General features: G+C 36.5%; 1 protein-coding gene across 7 annotated transcripts in view; it reads right to left on the bottom strand.

Annotated features, from left to right (window-relative positions):
* rreb1a (ras responsive element binding protein 1a) overlaps window positions 1–18,130 on the bottom strand; it is a 134,006-nt gene that overhangs the window by 35,507 nt on the left and 80,369 nt on the right. For all 7 annotated transcript variants that reach the window (XM_039753366.1, XM_039753365.1, XM_039753367.1 and 4 more), the window contains 2 exons: window positions 17,380–17,543; window positions 1,104–1,248 (listed from right to left, as the gene is read on the bottom strand). In XM_039753366.1, the coding sequence (XP_039609300.1) occupies window positions 1,104–1,248; window positions 17,380–17,543 (309 nt within the window). The remainder of the gene's footprint in view (window positions 1–1,103; window positions 1,249–17,379; window positions 17,544–18,130) is intronic.

Here is an 18,130-nt window from a genome sequence, read left to right as displayed (position 1 = left end):
AATATGTAAACAAACAAACAACCTAAAAAATTATTAACTTGGTTACAGCCTGAGATTGACAGTGGTGCCCCAGAGGTGGGACTCCCGGTTTCCTTTTTTTTTTTTTTTCATTTTCGGGGAGCAATTTGGATAAAGCGCGCTGTTTGAAGCGAAAGAGGAGAGACAAGAAGAAGATGGGGTAGGGGGTAATCGAACAAAGTAGATCAACTACTGCATGAGCCATGAGACGAAGTCAGGAGCTTCTAAAATGCTGTTGGTTAGGTTGAAGTAATTTTTTTTTGACCAGTGAATTGATCATTCCTCTATTTCCCATGGACTCGGGTGAGCTTGTCGAATGACTTACTGTTCTGTATCATGGCGCAGAATGACTATATACCTTTTATTGTGAAAATCTGATTGCTGTTAGGAATCAGCATCTGTTAGACCTCTTCGATTCACCTGCCGGCATCAGGGGTTGGAACTGTGGACTTTCTTATAAGCTCTGTAAGGGGAACTTTTGAGAATAGCACATTTCCTGATGCTATGGCCATGCTTTCATATGTACTACTGTAATTAAATGTCTGTGTTTTCTAGGTATATTTTAACTGAATATTTAGGCTACACCACACTATAATATATTATTGTGATATATATATATATATATATATTATATATATATATATATATTTGTATCTCACATAAAAGGGTTATTTAGGGTTGAGGGGGGCATATGGAATGGATTTTTTTTTCTTTTGTCTTTTCTGGATGTAATTCACTCCTCAAGTGTTTACGGAGATTGACCATTAGTCTTTTTTTTGTGAACTATAAATGCTCTGGCATCATGGGTGACTGAACATTTTAAAATAAGGTGTATATGGGGGGCTTTACAGGGTGTGATATTGGCCTATCCTTTTTATCATCTGCCGCCACTTAGGACAGGTTAGCGGTAGCGATCGTCTCGTGTCAGTGTGGCGGGACAAATTGTTACACTGTACTAAGTGATACTACTGGATCTTCCAAACTGGTACACATAACAATGACTGATGTCCCTTCTATAAGTAGAGATTCTACTTTCAATGTGAGATACAGTATATAATCAAAAATTTCTTTAACAAAGCACATACTTTCTTTTTTGGTGGCTCCTCCATCTTTTCACTTTCCCCTTCCTGACTGAATTTTCTCTTAGCTGGTAGCCTCCTCCTTCTGAGGAGGGATGGTGGGTTGGAAGGAACAACGCTACTGGGATCCTTTTCATGAATCTTCATATGTCTGTAAAATGTAGTTATTTAAAAATTTAATTTCTGCATGATTTGCATTATTTTTTATATACATATATATTTATACACACATACATATACACATATTTATACACACATACACTAGTATTTTGTTAGATAGTCAATACAGTGGAAATTAAAAGTAAAATTATTAACACTAAATGAATCTCAACATGATTTATCCTAAAATATCAATACGATTTTGCAATTCACCGATATTTAAGAGAAGAAAAAACAGATTATTTTTAGGACTTTTTTTTTTTAAAGTTTCAGTAATACCTTTACTATGTAATGTGGCAGCCACAACACACAAACATGTTTTTATTAGTGTGATAGTTATTCAATATTGATTAATTTGACAATACATGTTTTGAACATGTGGAAATCATGCACACTTCTCACAGAAAGAAAGTCAGACTTCAATCAGACCTAGCAGGTAAGAACCATTACACAGCAATGCTGCTTAGAGTACTGCTTTGGTCCAATACAGTATGCAAGTGGAGGCTATACTTAAGCAGTGGTAAAATTTCAATAGCTAAAAAGCAACAGAACACTTTCTCTTCAGTATTTGATTTTAGATGGTGGGAATACTGGATTCATTCTAGGTTTATTGCATAAAAAAAATAAAATAATCAAGGTTTTCCTAATGCTTCATATCATCATCTGTGCCACATAACCCTCCTCTTAGGCCTTCCTCTTGCCTGGCACCTCTCTCCTTAGCATCCTTCTCCCAATATACTCAGGATCTCTCCTCTGCACATGTCCAAACCAACACAATCTTGCTTCTCTGGATTTGTCTCCAAACAATCCAACCTGAGCTGACCCTCTAATGTACTCATTCCTAATCCTATTTATCCTTGTCACACACAATACAAATTTTAACATCTTTAACTCTGCCACCTTCACCTCAGTCTCCTGTCTTTTGGTTAGTGCCACTGCCTCCAATCCATATAACATAGCTGGATTTGCCAAGTTACCGTCTCAAGTTATCGTCTTGTAGACCTTCCTTTTCACTCTTGCTGGTACCCGTCTGTCACAAATCACTCCTGACCCTCTACTCCACCCCACTTCACTCCACTCCAACCTTCTGCACTGTTGATCCTATTTATTTAAACTCATCCACCTTCACCAACTCTACTCCCTGCATCCTCACCATTCCTCTGAAGTCCCTCTCATTCAAACACATGCATTCTTTCTTGGTCCTACTGACCTTCATATCTCTCCCCTCTACAGCATATCTCCACCTCTTCAGGGTCTCCTCAAACTGCTCCCTACTCTCATTACTGATCACAATGTCATCTGCAAACATCATAGTCCACGGGAACTTCTGTCTGATTTCCTCTGTCAACCTGTCCATCCTCAATCCCTTATGTAATCCCACCTCAACCTTAAATGCATCTGTCACTCCTACTGAAGATCTCACCATGGTCTCAATTCGCTCGTACAACATCTTTTGGCCTTCTCTATACTTCTCAATCAACACCCTCAGGGCAGACATTACATCTGTGGTGCTCTTTCCCAGCATGAAACCATACTGCTGCTCAGTAATCATCACCTCCATTCTTAACCTAGCTTCCACCACTCTTTCCCAAAATTTCATGCTGTGGCTTATCAATTTTATTCATCTATGGTTAATACAGTTCTGCACATCACCCTTACTCTTAAAAATCAGTATCAGTACACCTCCCTTTTCTCCACTTCTCAGGCATCCTCTGACATTCTACTGCCATCTATCCTAAACACCTCCATGCTTCCACAGGTATATCATCTGGACCAACAGCATTCCCATTCTTTATAGCCATCCTTACTTTCTCTTGGCTAATTCACTTTCTAGTTCACTATCTCCACAATATCCAACCTTCTCTCTCTCTCTCTCTCTCTTTCTCTTCATCCATCAACCTATCAAAGTACTCTTTCCATCTGCTGAACACACTTTTCTCACTTGTGAGTAGGTTTCAATCATTATCCTTTATCACCCTGACCTGCTCCTCATCTTTTCCAGTTCAGTCCCTACTTCTATCCAATCAGTACAGATCCTTTTCTCCCTCTTTAGTGTCCAACCTCTCATATACCTCTCTGTTCACCTTATGCATTATCTCCTTGTATTCCTGTCTACTTTCTTCATTGACTATCCCAGTTGATTATTAATTTATAATAGTTCTCTGGAAAGACATAGACTCTTTAAATGTTTAACCATGGGGAGAGACTACAAAAAAGAACTGCACTTGCATATTGGCATTAGGTGTCCCAGTTATGGTTTCAGCTCTCCATGCACACCAGTAAGCACTAGCTTGAAAGCAGAGTCACCTTTATCAAGTGTGGAGGCGTGACTTTTAGAACACTCCACCAAAGCATGAATAAGCATGGTCAACTGTTCCACTTTGCCTAGCATATTTTGTATAATACAGTATATTCACAATCTAAAATGTAGACACACATAACAGTGCTTTGTTCAATTAAAATTTACTCTATTAGAGAGCACAATCTTGAATATGACACCAAATATGTGTGCATAAATCCCATGATCATTAAAAGCAACAAGTCAAATTAAGATTAGGTCAGGTTCGGGAGCATGCACTGGTACAACATGCTAAGAATTCTATCTTTTGAGAATAGCACATTTCCTGATTCTATGGCCATGCTTTCATATGTACTACTGTAATTAAATATCTGTGTTTTCTAGGTATATTTTAATTGAAGATTTAGGCTACACCACATAATTATTTGGCTTCCAAAATATGAATGGCAATGGTCTATTTTGACTATTATGCTTCTGTCATATAGAAGGAAGGGCATGACAACTTTTTAAATTATCCTTTCTTGTTTATTCTATATGTTGAGGCTGTGGACTACAGGAAAAACCTTGCCAACTTAAGATGCTTTGTCATTTCCTTTGTATCATTAGGTTCTTACTTAATAACAGGTAGATGCAAAATGTTCCTCACATTTAAACAATTGGTTTAAGTACAGTAGGTTAACTCTAATACAGCCCCAGGGGATCTTCCAGAAACAGGACACCACCCAAAAAGGCAGGTGCTTGTGGCAACAAGTCAGGTTGGACTTGCAACAGCTGCAAACTAAATGGTGCCTTTATGAGAGAGCAAGGGAAAATGCACTTCTGAAAATGACACCAGTGCAAAACGTCCATCACTGTGGGTATAAATGAGAGGCTAAAGAAATGCATCTTTTGGCAAAATGTGTGGATCAGGATAGACAACTGCTCAGAATTTTCTGATGGAAGCCCTCGCGTAGATATGAGAAATTGACTGGACCTTATGCTTACTAGCTGAAACACATCACTGAAGAGGATGTTAATATAAACGGCTGCATTCTAATACACACACAGGAAATCATAGATGGAAATACAGAGTTTTAGTCATATAAGAATCAGAAGTTTAAAATATGGAAAACACCTGTTTGTGTGTTTAAACAAATCTATATCTTTGCATGTATGCATTATGTCATTAGTAATTTGTAAAGTGTGGTCTGTGAACTTGTTGCAGTAGTTGAGCCTGCACTCAGTGATGAGTTTTTTGGTTCAGTTCTGTGAATGACTTAAACAAAAGGCCAACTTTAATCGTCCATCCTTTTTTGTTATGTAACCAATAGTACTAACATTTTGATTTCAACATAATTTGATCACATTTCAAAAATGGGTTTATGCTTCTTAAAGAGGCACTATCTTGAAATTTCCTCTATCTAAACAATTATGAAAAGTGTACAAACAGAAATATTTATGAGGTTACAGGAAAACCAATGGGCAACAGATTCAGCTAACAACTGAATTCATGTTAATTACTGGATTCAAAGCTGGCAACTGTATTATGGCAATAGAGGTTTACCAAAATTACTGCACAGTTAAAAGTTAGTAAAAACACACTATTAAAGTAAAAAGGAAAACCTTGCAAATTTCCTCTTAGAAGATAGGTGTCATGTTATTATTAGACAAAAGAAGAGTAAGTACAATTTACAGTATATGCAGATTTTGATTTGTAATAAGCACAAAATCAGTGTTTAAGGATGAATGTTTAAAAACTTTAATATTGTACTTCCTAAGTGAATTACTTCCACGAAAACACAAAAAAGAAATATTTAAATTTTATTCCAAGCTAATACAAGACATAAAAAATGCATCAAGAAATTGGCACAATTTATAAGAGTATCCCACAAACCACAGTAAAACCAGAACATACAGTACAAACTTGACTTACCAGACTGACAATTTTTTTATATTTCTGTAGGAAATTAAATATTTGAGTATGTGTACTTATAGCCTATGGTCTGTATCTCCAACTGACCAAGAAAATTTCTTTTTGCTTTCTTGCACTATTTTACAAATTGTTTTGCATGTAGAATGCTAATATTAAAAACATAAAAGTTAACCAATTTATTCAGCTTAAAAATTAAATGAAAAAAAAAAAAAATCCAATATATTCCTAACAACAGTTGTTAGATGGGAGTTGCTTATGAATAAAAGTATTTTTCTTTATTTTATTTAGCTTGCCTTTCATGTATTACATCCATTGCCAAGATGACTGCTAATAAAGCAATAACTGGATTTTTCACTATATTTGAATATTGAATTCTTACTTTTGTTTCTGAAAACAATTTTTTTTTAAATATTGGAGCAACACGTGCTGTATCAGTGTAGAGAAACACTGTAAGCATCTATTTATTTCAGTGTCAAACAAAGAATACTAATCTTCTTATGCCTAATCGCAGAGCTAGTGCTGCTTCTATCCCTATGGCACTACCCTATAACAATTAATGGATGAAAAATAAAGAAAATCTGCAAACCCCAAACCCGCCCCAGGGTTAATTCTCATTGATTTGCTACAATGACCTTAACAAATTTACAGTACATTGCAGTCAATGTTATAAAAGTCTTTTAACCAAAGTGATAGCTGCTGATTCATTGTCAGAAATTCAGTGGAATAATAAAGGAGATATAAAGGAGTATTCCAAGTGATGGTCAATAAAGAGCAGCCATGGCCTACCAAGCAGCTTATGCTAAAATGGTGAAAAAAACATTTCATTAAGCTTAATTAATTAAAGGCTAACTGTGATAGTTTAGTTTATGCACTTTACTGATTATCTTAAATCTTTTAAAGGACCAAAAATATTTTACTAGTATGGAGTAGTAGATATTGTAGTTGCTCATAAGTGAGATAGAGCACAATGTTAAATTTAAATTAATAATTAATCAGCAGTAAATAAGGTATTTGTATACTGTAGTATAATGAAATTAAAACCTAATGACACTAGGTCACATCAACCACTCAGCAATACCAACATTACCTAATGTGCTGTATTCATTGCAACAATACAACTATAACAAATAAATCACACTGTTAAGGTCTCTCACACTGCTGAATAAGTTACTGAAACATTTAAGGGGGCTCTATTATAGCAAAGAGGGATTTTAAACAGAATTTGAGCAAAATTCCTTTAAAACACATTAATGTTTAAAACTGCAATTGTCAGGCAGTAGCAGGTTCAGGTTTAATATAAATAATTAATTTTTTCAGATAGATATAACAGTACAACATAAAACTACTATATGTGATAACATCTCTAACACCATCTCTGAGTAAATCTCAAACGGCTGCAAAAGAGCAAGGGAGTATTCATTATGAGTAATTTCCTTCAGGATTAATAAAGTTTTTCTGATTCCGATCTTGACAGAAAACTGTAATAGTTAATCATCTTATTTGGAAAAGCCTTAGATAAATTTGGCTGAATGTTTCTTCTCTGCATCTAAGCTGGAGGAAAGGCTTTTTCTAAATATGTAACCAGGAGTAGCTGCCTAAATTAGCCTGTGAAAGGAGGGTCATATACCTTTAAGCAGACAAGGTGAATGGGAGGGAGTCATGTCCTAGATTTGGTTACTAAGCTTCTTGGGGTAAAGGTCAAACAGACCTAGCTGACAGATAAAAACAAGTGTAGCGAAGGAAAACCTAGTCAACTAGCTGGAACATGTTTCATCTGAACCGGCAATGCCAGTTCAACAAGGCTTGCCTAAAAAAAAAAAAAAAAACGAAGAGTGAACATTGGTAATTGTGTAAATGTGTGCAAAAAAGCTATATATTTATCTCACCACTGAGTCTGGCTGCACTATTAATAAGAAGAATGTCAAAAAATGAAAAAAAAAAAAAAAAATCAACAATGCTGGTATAATAACATATAGCATTCTTCTGTAGAAAGGTACCTAACATTGTTCTATTTTATTCCTTCTTATTATGGATGAAATTTAATGCCTAAAAATCTATTAGTACCTACAAAAACATTTAACATTCTTTGGAAAAATATATATGATCAGTTTCCTATTTGTTACATTAACCATGAAAGCAAAAGAACTTGAAAAGGCATAAGAAATATATCCTATTTTGGACTCCTAAACACTGTAACTTCCTCATCTCATAACACACACATATGAAGGAGAGGGCACAGCACATTGAGTTACTAAACTTACAGCAAATACAACAGTTGGGCAAGGTTTAAATACTATGACTGACTAGCCCAGACATAAAACAATTATTGTACAAATAACAGGTGTAGTTAGAATCCATACTGCATTAATCACATAATGCCCATGGATGAACCCTCCACCACACATACACACATTTTGAATGTTGTTCAAGAAGCATGGGATTAAGGATACACACATTCTAATAAAAAATGCATTCTGAATTATGACAGCTGTGACGGCATTGGTTTCTTACCTAGTGGCTTTTTTTAATACTATTATCCTGTGATAAGTATTTAAACAAATACAAATCCCTGAATAAATACATAAAAATATTCTTTGTTTTATTACATTTGTCTTGAAAATTTACAATAACTTTTAAAAAGACTTTCAAGTAAGAAAAACTATATTCAAAATGATAGTTGCAGTTGATAATACAGTATACACAACAGTAACTACTGGGAACCAACCCATAGGCCATAAAAGTCTCACAGCCCCAAGACTTTTCAGCTTTTATTATTTAACACAATGTTGTATTTAAGCATTTCAACCTGGAATTTCTATAAAAAAAACAAAATCAAAACAAAATTTTACAGATTGATAAAATGACTGAAACTAGATGTTACCACTCAGCTATTATAAACAAAGGATAGACTTTGGTGCAATTAGTTGTGTTTAGACATCACATGCTGCTAATAAGTTTTACGCAGTCCACCTGTTTGCATTAAAGATGTTTCAGAGGAGTTCAGGTTAAATAGTCACATATTTGTTAAGAGCCTTACATATCATTTGTCTAGCTCCTCAAAAAAATAGTATCACAAATACAAAGCAACATTGTAAGCAAATCCAACATATACTAATTGAAAGCACCAATTAGGGGATGAGTATGAGACAAATTCCATGCAGCTGAAAACCATCAAAAATAAAAAAAACAAATAAAGTAAGTACAGAACAGCTACTGTATGTAGAATGACACATTCTCAACAGCAAGAAATGTGCATTATGTTCAAATGGGCAAGTATTTTTACCACTACAAATAATGGACAAAACCAAATAATGGAAAACACAGCCTACCATACTATAGTAGTCCAGAAGTGCCATGCACTATCCAAAAAGAAACTGTTACTAAAAAAAGCAAAATGTCATCTGAAAAGGAAATACTTACTTCGAGATCAAGTAGTATTTTCTGAAAATAAAAGGGTACAGTACATCCGAAAGGTATTCACAGTGTATCACTTTTTAAACATTTTGTTATGTTACAGCCTTTTCCAAAATGGATTAAATTCATTTTTTCCTCAGAATTCTACACACAACACCCCATAATGACAACGTGAAAAAAGTTTACTTGAGGTTTTTGCAAATTTACTAAAAATAAAAAAACTGAGAAAGCACATGTACATAAGTATTCACAGCCTTTGCCATGAAGCTCAAAATTGAGCTCAGGTGCATCCTGTTTCCCCTGATCATCCTTGAGATGTTTCTGCAGCTTAATTGGGAGTCCACCTGTGGTAAATTCAGGTGATTGGACATGATTTGGAAAGGCACACACCTGTCTATATAAGGTCCCACAGTTGACAGTTCATGTCAGAGCACAAACCAAGCATGAAGTCAAAGGAATTGTCTATAGAACTCCTAGACAGGCTTGTCTCGAGGCACAAAATCTGGGGAAGGTTACAGAAACATTTCTGCTGCTTTGAAGGTCCCAATGAGCACAGTGGCCTCCATCATCCGTAAGTAGAAGAAGTTCAAAACCACCAGGACTCTTACTAGAGCTGGCCGGCCATCTAAACTGAGCGATCGGGGGAGAAGGGCCTTAGTCAGAGAGGTGACCAAGAACCCGATGGTCACTCTGTCAGAGCTCCAGAGGTCCTCTGTGGAGAGAGGAGAACCTTCCAGAAGGACAACCATCTCTGCAGCAATCCACCAATCAGGCCTGTATGGTAGAGTGGCCAGACGGAAGTCACTCTTTAGTAAAAAGCACATGGCAGCCCGCCTGGAGTGTGCCAAAAGGCACCTGAACGACTCTCAGACCATGAGAAACAAAATTCTCTGGTCTGATGAGATAAAGATTGAACTCTTTGGTGTGAATGCCAGGCGTCACATTTGGAGGAAACCAGGCACTGCTCATCACCAGGCCAATATCGTCACCACAGTGAAGCAAGGTGGTGGCAGCATCATGCTGTGGGGATGTTTTTTAGCGGCAGGAACTGGGAGCCTAGACAGGATAAAGGGAAAGATGACTACAGCAATGTACAGAGACATCCTGGATGAAAACCTGCTCTGGAGTGCTCTTGATCTCAGACTGGGGCGACGGTTCATCTTTCAGCAGGACAACGACCCTAAGCACACAGCCAAGATATCAAAGGAGTGGCTTCAGGACAACTCTGTGAATGTCCTCCTTGAGTGGCCCAGCCATAGCCCAGACTTGAATCCGATTGAACATCTCTGGAGAGATCTTAAAATGGCTGTGCACCAACGCTTCCCATCCAACCTGATGGTGCTTGAGAGGTGCTGCAAAGAGGAATGGGCGAAACTGGCCAAGGAGTGGTGTGCCAAGCTTGTGGCATCAAATTCAAAAACACTTCATGCTGTAATTGCTGGCAAAGGTACATCGACAAAGTATTGAGCAAAGGCTGTGAATACTTATGTACATGTGATTTCTAAGTTTTTTTATTTTTAACAAATTTGCAAAAAACCTCAAACTTTTTTTACGTTGTCATTATGGGGTGTTGTGTGTAGAATTCTGAGGAAAAAAATGAATTTAATCCATTTTGGAATAAGGCTGTAACATAACAAAATGTGGACAAAGTGATGCGCTGTGAATACTTTCAGGATAACTGATGCTTAGAAAAATTATTCATTGAAAAATGAAATGTGGCATCATGTTTAAAGTGTCTGAATTCAAATTACTGTTCTGTTTTGTTAAAGTATAAATACACACTCTACAGAAGTAATACTTAAGGTTTGCAGTCTTCGAGCTTTTTATATTTTTCTTATGGACTAGGTAGGACATAATAGTACATATAGGAAAAGAGAAATGTATATAATAATAATAAAATACTTCTAAACTGGTACAATAATGTTAAACTCCAGTCTACATAATTATGAAAGAAGCAAATCAGATATCTGGACTGTTTTGCAAACAATACAGACCAACAAGCTTATTGTTTTTTCTGACTATTCTAATGGGTGCAGCCAAAAGAAGAAGACAAGTGAAACATCATTGTGGATTTATCTGTTTTTTTTTCACATTAAACTAACATTTCTGTAAGTTGGGATTTTATAATACTTTATACAGTAACACTCAGATTCTGTGCTCCAATTTAGGGAAGCGCCTCACTATCTGAGGCAAACCTGTAAATGTTGTAAAAGTAATTCATAAAATATTTACTGTGAATACTGCACTGAGAGCATATTGCTTTGAGGCGAATGGAATTTCACAAGGAACAATATATGGCTATGTGTGGTATGATGGCACTGCACACCATGGATGCTGGAGTTAGAGAGTGGTGGTGTGGGGTGTTCTTTATTAGATGCTGGTATAACATGACTGGGACTTCATGACTATCAAGAGGGAAGCAGTGTGCAGTGCAGCACAATGGTGCTGTGCAACAGGAAGGTTAGATTTAGAGGTGGTGAGATGTATCAAGATTCAAAAACTGGTATAAATACCAAGGTCAAAATCAGTGTGTTAATCTAACACTACTACGGTATGAAAAGAGGCTTAAAAAAATGATACTGTATTGTATAAACTGGCAAAATCTTTTATATCCGTAATTTTTTAATCTGAAATGGCCATCAATTGTATCTGAGGGAGTATTGTCTATTACTCTGGATAATCTGGGTTCTATCCATATACACATACATGTGTATACATATGTGAATGTAAATCTTTTTTTAAGATTTATATTAAACCTGTGATTCACAATAACAAATACAAGTGATACATTATATCAAAACTAATTAAAAAAAAAGCTTGATATAGGAACAAACAACTTACTTAAAAGGATGCTGCCCATCTAAAAAAAGTACTTTGAGCAAGATAATTTGTTTTCATACACTGTTTGTGTTACACCCTCTGTAATCAAAGCAGTTCCATCTAAACCTTTGAACTTATAACCATCTTCTGTAAGAAGAGCACAACTAATGAAAAAAGCAGCATTTTAAATTTGGGCACAACATCTTAAAACAGAACACTATCATTCAGTTTTAATATGCATGCTAAAATGTGCAGCTCTACACATTTAAACACAACTCTTGTCAAGAGAAGAGGTCTTTACCTTAAAGTGCAAGCTCTATATAGAACTCATAGAATTTGAATGAACTTTACAAAAATCCATCTTTAAGAATTTTTCTGTGTAAAGGAAAGAAAAGCAAATAAAATGTACATTCTTGGGACTTGTGTGTCACTGTGCCTGTCTGTGTTGGGGCTAAACTTCCACAACACATACAAAAAAAAAAGCTTTCAATTAATCCAGCATATACATCTATAAGAAGGAGAGTATGAATAAAGTCCACACAGAGAGCAATCTGGTCATAAATGAAAACGCAGAAAGGTACCTATAAACACCTGCTGAGGTGTGTGAATTTTTTTTTCGTCACTGTTTTAATTTACTGTTTGGCTGATCAAAACATCACTGTGTAGGACAGTGGGGATTCCACTATGATATGACGGAAATTCAAACATGAAAATAAAAACCGGCATAAAAGTTAAAATTGGAGAAAAAATATTTGCACATTTTTTTTTAAATATGTGTTGATTCCAAGAATTGCATATCACAGATGCTGGTATGGTCATCAAGTGACTGCTCCAATTGTTCAAAATTTGATCTTTTTGTATACTTTAATCACAATAACCAGCATCAGCTATAAACCAATACGGACTGAAACAAGCTCAGTTTACACTAAATGAACAATTTGCTGCTGACATAATGGGTTAATGAGATGATCTCTTTGCCCAGAGTTACTCGAGTAACCAACCTTATTTTTTCCTACTAAGCTAGGAACTCCCTTATTTCAAAATCCATCCAGTTTGTAGACACTTAATAGCTAGCCTTGCAAAACAACGGAGACAAACAATTTTATATGACACTGCCCAACATTCATACATACTTAAATCAATGTTCAATATATGTTAGACATGTAGGTTATTAATTTTTTAGTGCTTAGCTTGGTAGTTCTTATGGCTCTAATACAAATAGGACCTGTTCTTGAGAATTACACTAGCTCTTGACATGATTGCAACTTTGTTTGTACATGTACTTGACCAGGCAGGTTACTACTACATTCCAGTGATAATCTGCCTCTGCAAAGGGGGCTCAATTCTGCATTCCAACAGACATCAACAATTTTCCTTCACTCTTTTAATTAGATACAAAATTATTTTTAAATAACATAAGTAACAACAAAGAGTAAAATCTTTGTATGAACAGCATTCGTATATTTCATCAGAAGGTACTGTTGCCAGTCCAGACTTAGGAATTATGATACACTCTTTAGCTGTATACCAATCATTCTTTTCACTGTAGATAACTGGCACACAACAATCGGGATCATGCTTTCTGTCTTGAGGGAATCCAAACATTGGTAAGGAGAACAATAACCCTTAATTTTAAATGCAAAAGCTGCCTCTTTGCAACATAATGCCAAAAGGCAGCTTTGTCGGCATTGTCGAACAGGAAGACAGTGCTTCTCTAAACCATCAAAAAAGCTTGCTGGATGAAGATACTATTAATTGAAAAATTTAAAGACAGCTCTCTTTCTTTCCTTCAGCTTCTCAAGGACCCAATTTAAAAACTCTTCTGTCTCATAATTTAAGTGTAAAGCAATAGTGATGCTGCACAAAAATGTAAATGCAGGAATAGTGCAAAGTAGCCTATGTTTAGATCCCGAGAACAAAACCACATCTCCCTGAAACGAACCTAGTTTTCAACTTACAATTTTTATATTGTAGATTCTATTTCAAATTGTCAGTTATCCAGGAAACTAAAAGTTTAGCTGGCCGTTACAAGCTCTATATCTATGCAGTTCCAGACCACTGGAAAAGAAAAAACTAAATGGCTTATTACATGATCAGCTTCTAAAAAAAGACTGAATAATCAACTTACAGGCTTCTAAAACTAACGTTCTGTCAATTTCAAAAGATAGACAGGCAGAAGTTTATTTGTCCCAAGAGGAAATATAGTTTTTAGAGAAGCTCAAGTATTATAGGACTATTATAACAAACCACCACAATCTCCCTCAAATACACACAATAATTATAAAAAGGAAGAAAAAAACTCTGACATAGTTAATGATAAGAAAGTAGTCACAGTGAGGCATTATAAAACAGCATTACTGTAAGGTATAAAGGAGCCTCAATTGCATCACTTGACACACTTCTCCTGAATCACCTGTTGGCTAAAAGAGCTCAATAAAACCTCACCATTGAGAGGACATGTAACATTGTTCATAATGGTCTTCAGTTTTGCCATTATTCTCTCTATTTACAGTGCATCACATAATTATGCCCAATTTAATTAGCTTGTTGATTCAATGACCCTATCCTGAAGTGAAATTATATTACATTATATGTAAGGATGTCACTACCCACATTAAAAGGATGTGGTCTCCCAAGCAAAAAAAGAGTCTGCCTGGCCTTCTATAGTTTCTCTGTTAGTAGCAGTGTACCGCCTAAACAGCTTCTCCTTGAACAGTGACTGGGAATAGAGGTTTTTTGGTGTGGTGAAAACCAATAGCAGATCCTTACTTTTGCTGATGAAGAGTTGAAGATAATTCTCTATGAACCATGAAACATTGTTTCTCTGTCTGACTCCTCTACTCTGTCTCATCCCCCTGGATAATACTCCTTATTAGTGCAGAATCACCATAGAATTTCTTAAAATGACAGAATTAGGTGGTGTATTTATAATTTGAGGTGTAGGCTACAAAGGGAACAGAAAAGGTGACAGGAAAGTTTCTTTCTCCAGTGTTGCTCATATTCATATTGATATTGTCTGTTGTGGTCCTTCATTATGAGATGCAAGAGTCAATTACAGTTATGTATGTAGCTTTAGTCATTTTTTGTCATTTTAATACATTTTAAAACTATTTTTTTACTTAAAATTTGAGAAACATATGTAAACACATTAGTATACTTGATCCTAAACACCACTTCTGCAGGTTCGTCATAAACAAAAACACCTGCCCTCACTTTTCTTGTTTTAATTTGCAACATGCTTAAAACTTTGGATGCTTCAGTCCACAGATGTTTGGAGTAAACGCTCATGCCCCCAGTAATGAACAAATCTGAAAGTGTCTGACATTTTATTTTTATTGCAGCTTTAGATTTTAATCTATTCTTAAATAATATAGTGCAGGGGAAACATGTCTAACAAGCCTTAAGGAGTAGTTCTTTGCAGCCTGCATCCCATTTAATGATTTAAAAACTTGTGGCAGTACTCAAAATAGGTTCTCCTTATGCCATAGACAAGGGTGCCATCAAGGTGGCAAAGGCCAGTTGAATTTTCTCTAGTAAACATCAATGAAACAGCCCTCACCAGCAGTGAAAAACTATATGTGCAAATATGTTAAAACATGCTGCTATGATAAATGTACTGTAGACCCTGTCATGTGTACACTTCAATTGAAATAGTAAAGGCAAGAATGAGAGAGGAGTGGCCAGAGGCGAGTCTGAAGACATTAACCCAGGACATACTGCATATTAGAATACTAACCAGATATCAGGGTACCTGACTCTCTACCTAGTAAGGGAAAGTGAGAGAGACAAAAAGAGAAAAGAGGCACGGAGAGACCACTGATAGCAGGCAAGGGAAAAAGGAAGACCTTCTGCCTGAAAGGAGGTGATACAAGGAAGCCCAATGGAAAAGGGGGCAGCAGATGGTTCCTGACCTTGAGGAATGGGAAGCTGGAAAGCTGCCACAGAGACCAGGGCTGTTCAGAGCATAGATGTACACTGACACTGGGGGCACTATGGGCAGCTGCAACCTTTTGCCATTTTGCTCTAAAAAGGGCAGGGAATGCAAGGAAGAATCTCGTTGTACTCTGTATATATGTCAATAAAATCAACTTGTATTTGAACGTGAAATAATCCCAAATAAAATTCAGGTGAAAGCTCACTGGTGAAAAGAATCGTCCATTGTGATGAGGGAGAGAAAAAGAATGGAGAGGTGAGTGGTTAAATACTTTAAACGCAGGCCCTGTGCAGAAACAAGCCTACTTTAATTTTGTCTAGTTTTACATTGTAATTTGTGTTACATTTATGTAGCTATCCCTTAAGTTTGTAATAGCTATGACTGCATTTCAATATATTTTAATTTCTGTCTTTTTTAATACACAATATAATATAAAACTACCAATCTGAGAATTCACATTACGTGCATTTAGCACTTTAAATATGCAACCAAGGCACTGTGCTTCTTTATTCGTTATTTCTCTTAAAAAATGTCCATTTATTTTTTACTTAAATTTTAATGATAACAAGATCTTATTAAAGATGGAAAATGTTACTACAGTTTGTGGTGGATGGCTGGAGCCCTTACCCCGCCAGGATGCCCCAAGTATGGAAGGACTGGGGGAGAGTGTGATTTCAAGACTCTTTCTCCTTTAGACTGGCAGGGGGCAGCCCCGGGTTGTGAGCATGGAAGCTCAACCCTGCTGGGGCCTGTGGCCTCAGCCAGGGGGAAAATGGACTTTTACAGATCCCTATTTAGCAGCACTTCCACCAAACCCAGAAGTGCTGCCAGAAGAAGCTCATTGGCACCTGGAGTCCTTCCGGGTGCCCTATAAAAAGGGGCCAGTCCCTACTATTCAACGGCCAGAGTCGGGAGGAAGAGGAGTGGAGGCAGAAGGACTGGCGGCAAGAAGGGACTGTGTTGAGCTGTGACCCTTGTGTGCTTTATGTACTGTGCTGTGGGGAGTAGGGTGAAATGCTCCCCAATTTTAAATAAACTGTGTGCTGGGTGCTAAACCTGTCTACTGCTTGTCTGTATCGGAATTAGGGTGGTTGTATGCGCCTTGGGCTTTCACGAGGTCTAAACTGCGTTTCCTTTGTACTCTGCAAAGACCACTGGAAGAATATCCACTGATCTTAATTAAGAATCTGAACTAAGAGCATGCATGAATCTGCTGATAGGTAACATAAATACAATCTGTCCACTCAGTTTGGTTTTACTAAGACCACCTCCAAGGTAAGAGATCAAGAAAATGTTAAAAAAAAAATCATATAAATTCTAACAGCCAATAAAAAGTGTATTACTTCTATTTGTGTATAGTAGTTGACACAGAGAGGCTATTTCAATTGCAATACAGTCTTAAAAAATAAAGAAACTGGTTATACTTAGGAAGCAAAGTCAAGTTATTCCAGTGCCAAGAAGATCAGGTTGAAGTGCCGTGTGTACACCAAAGAAAAATTATGAAGTTAGTTTTCTTTAATGGAAAGCTTTAGTTGAGCTGTTACGTTTGCTCAGGCAAAGGCATTGCTTTAAACAAACATTATTTTGCCCAAAATTAAACTTCAGAATTACAACTTTCAAATCTAAAAGTACAAATACAAACGTACAAGTACAATCGGAACACACATTATACAACAAAATAATAAAACCACCGAATGAGAAATAGAAATAAGGACAGTCTCAATAACTACCACCATCTACCTACCTGTGCATGTTACCATTGGTAGTGAATGTCTGACCACAGACTGAGCATTTGTAAGGCCTCTCACCAGAGTGAACAAGCATGTGGCGGTCAAGAGAGCTTGCTGAGCTCAGTGATTTCCCACAGATACTGCATGAGTGGTCTGCTCCACCATTGTCTGTGTTGTGCTATTGGAAGAGAAATTAATAAGATAAAAAAGATCTCTGTCAACAATGTCTTGTTTTATATAAGCACTTTCATCATAAAGCACTTTGCTTGTACAGTACAGGTGGGTCTTAGTAATTCACGGGTTTACGAATAGTAGATGCATCTTTTTACGTTTTGTCTTTAATAATTAAATGGAAATTATTTTGTGAGTTTTGCAACATATTGATGAAAAGTGCAGACACTGCTGTAGCTGCGCTACTTAAATGGACTGAAAATCCCAGCAACCCCAGGAGTACTGCATCATTGGGCAGCTTCAGAGGCTGCCACAAGGGGTGCTGCGTGAAACAAGAGGATAGTGATATCTTTAAAAGTAAATTGTAAGAAGCAGGCAGAATCACAATTTTTTTTTGACTATACAACTGCACTACAACTACATCAATTCGATTACAGTTTTCTCTGGATTTATGTTCTTGTCTTATTCCCACATGCTTGTGTGATTTTGTCTGGGTTGGAAAACATCTTCATCTATGGAGTACTCTCAGCTTCTACAAATCTTTATTTACAAAAGAATCACAGCAGAACAAAACTTCACATTACTTTCAGGAGT

This window comes from Polypterus senegalus, chromosome 5 (genome assembly GCF_016835505.1).
Source record: "Polypterus senegalus isolate Bchr_013 chromosome 5, ASM1683550v1, whole genome shotgun sequence".
In the NCBI taxonomy this organism is placed as follows: Eukaryota; Metazoa; Chordata; class Cladistia; order Polypteriformes; family Polypteridae; genus Polypterus; species Polypterus senegalus.
The sequence above is the reverse complement of the archived record's forward strand: the minus strand, read 5'-3'. Positions and strand labels throughout refer to the sequence as shown.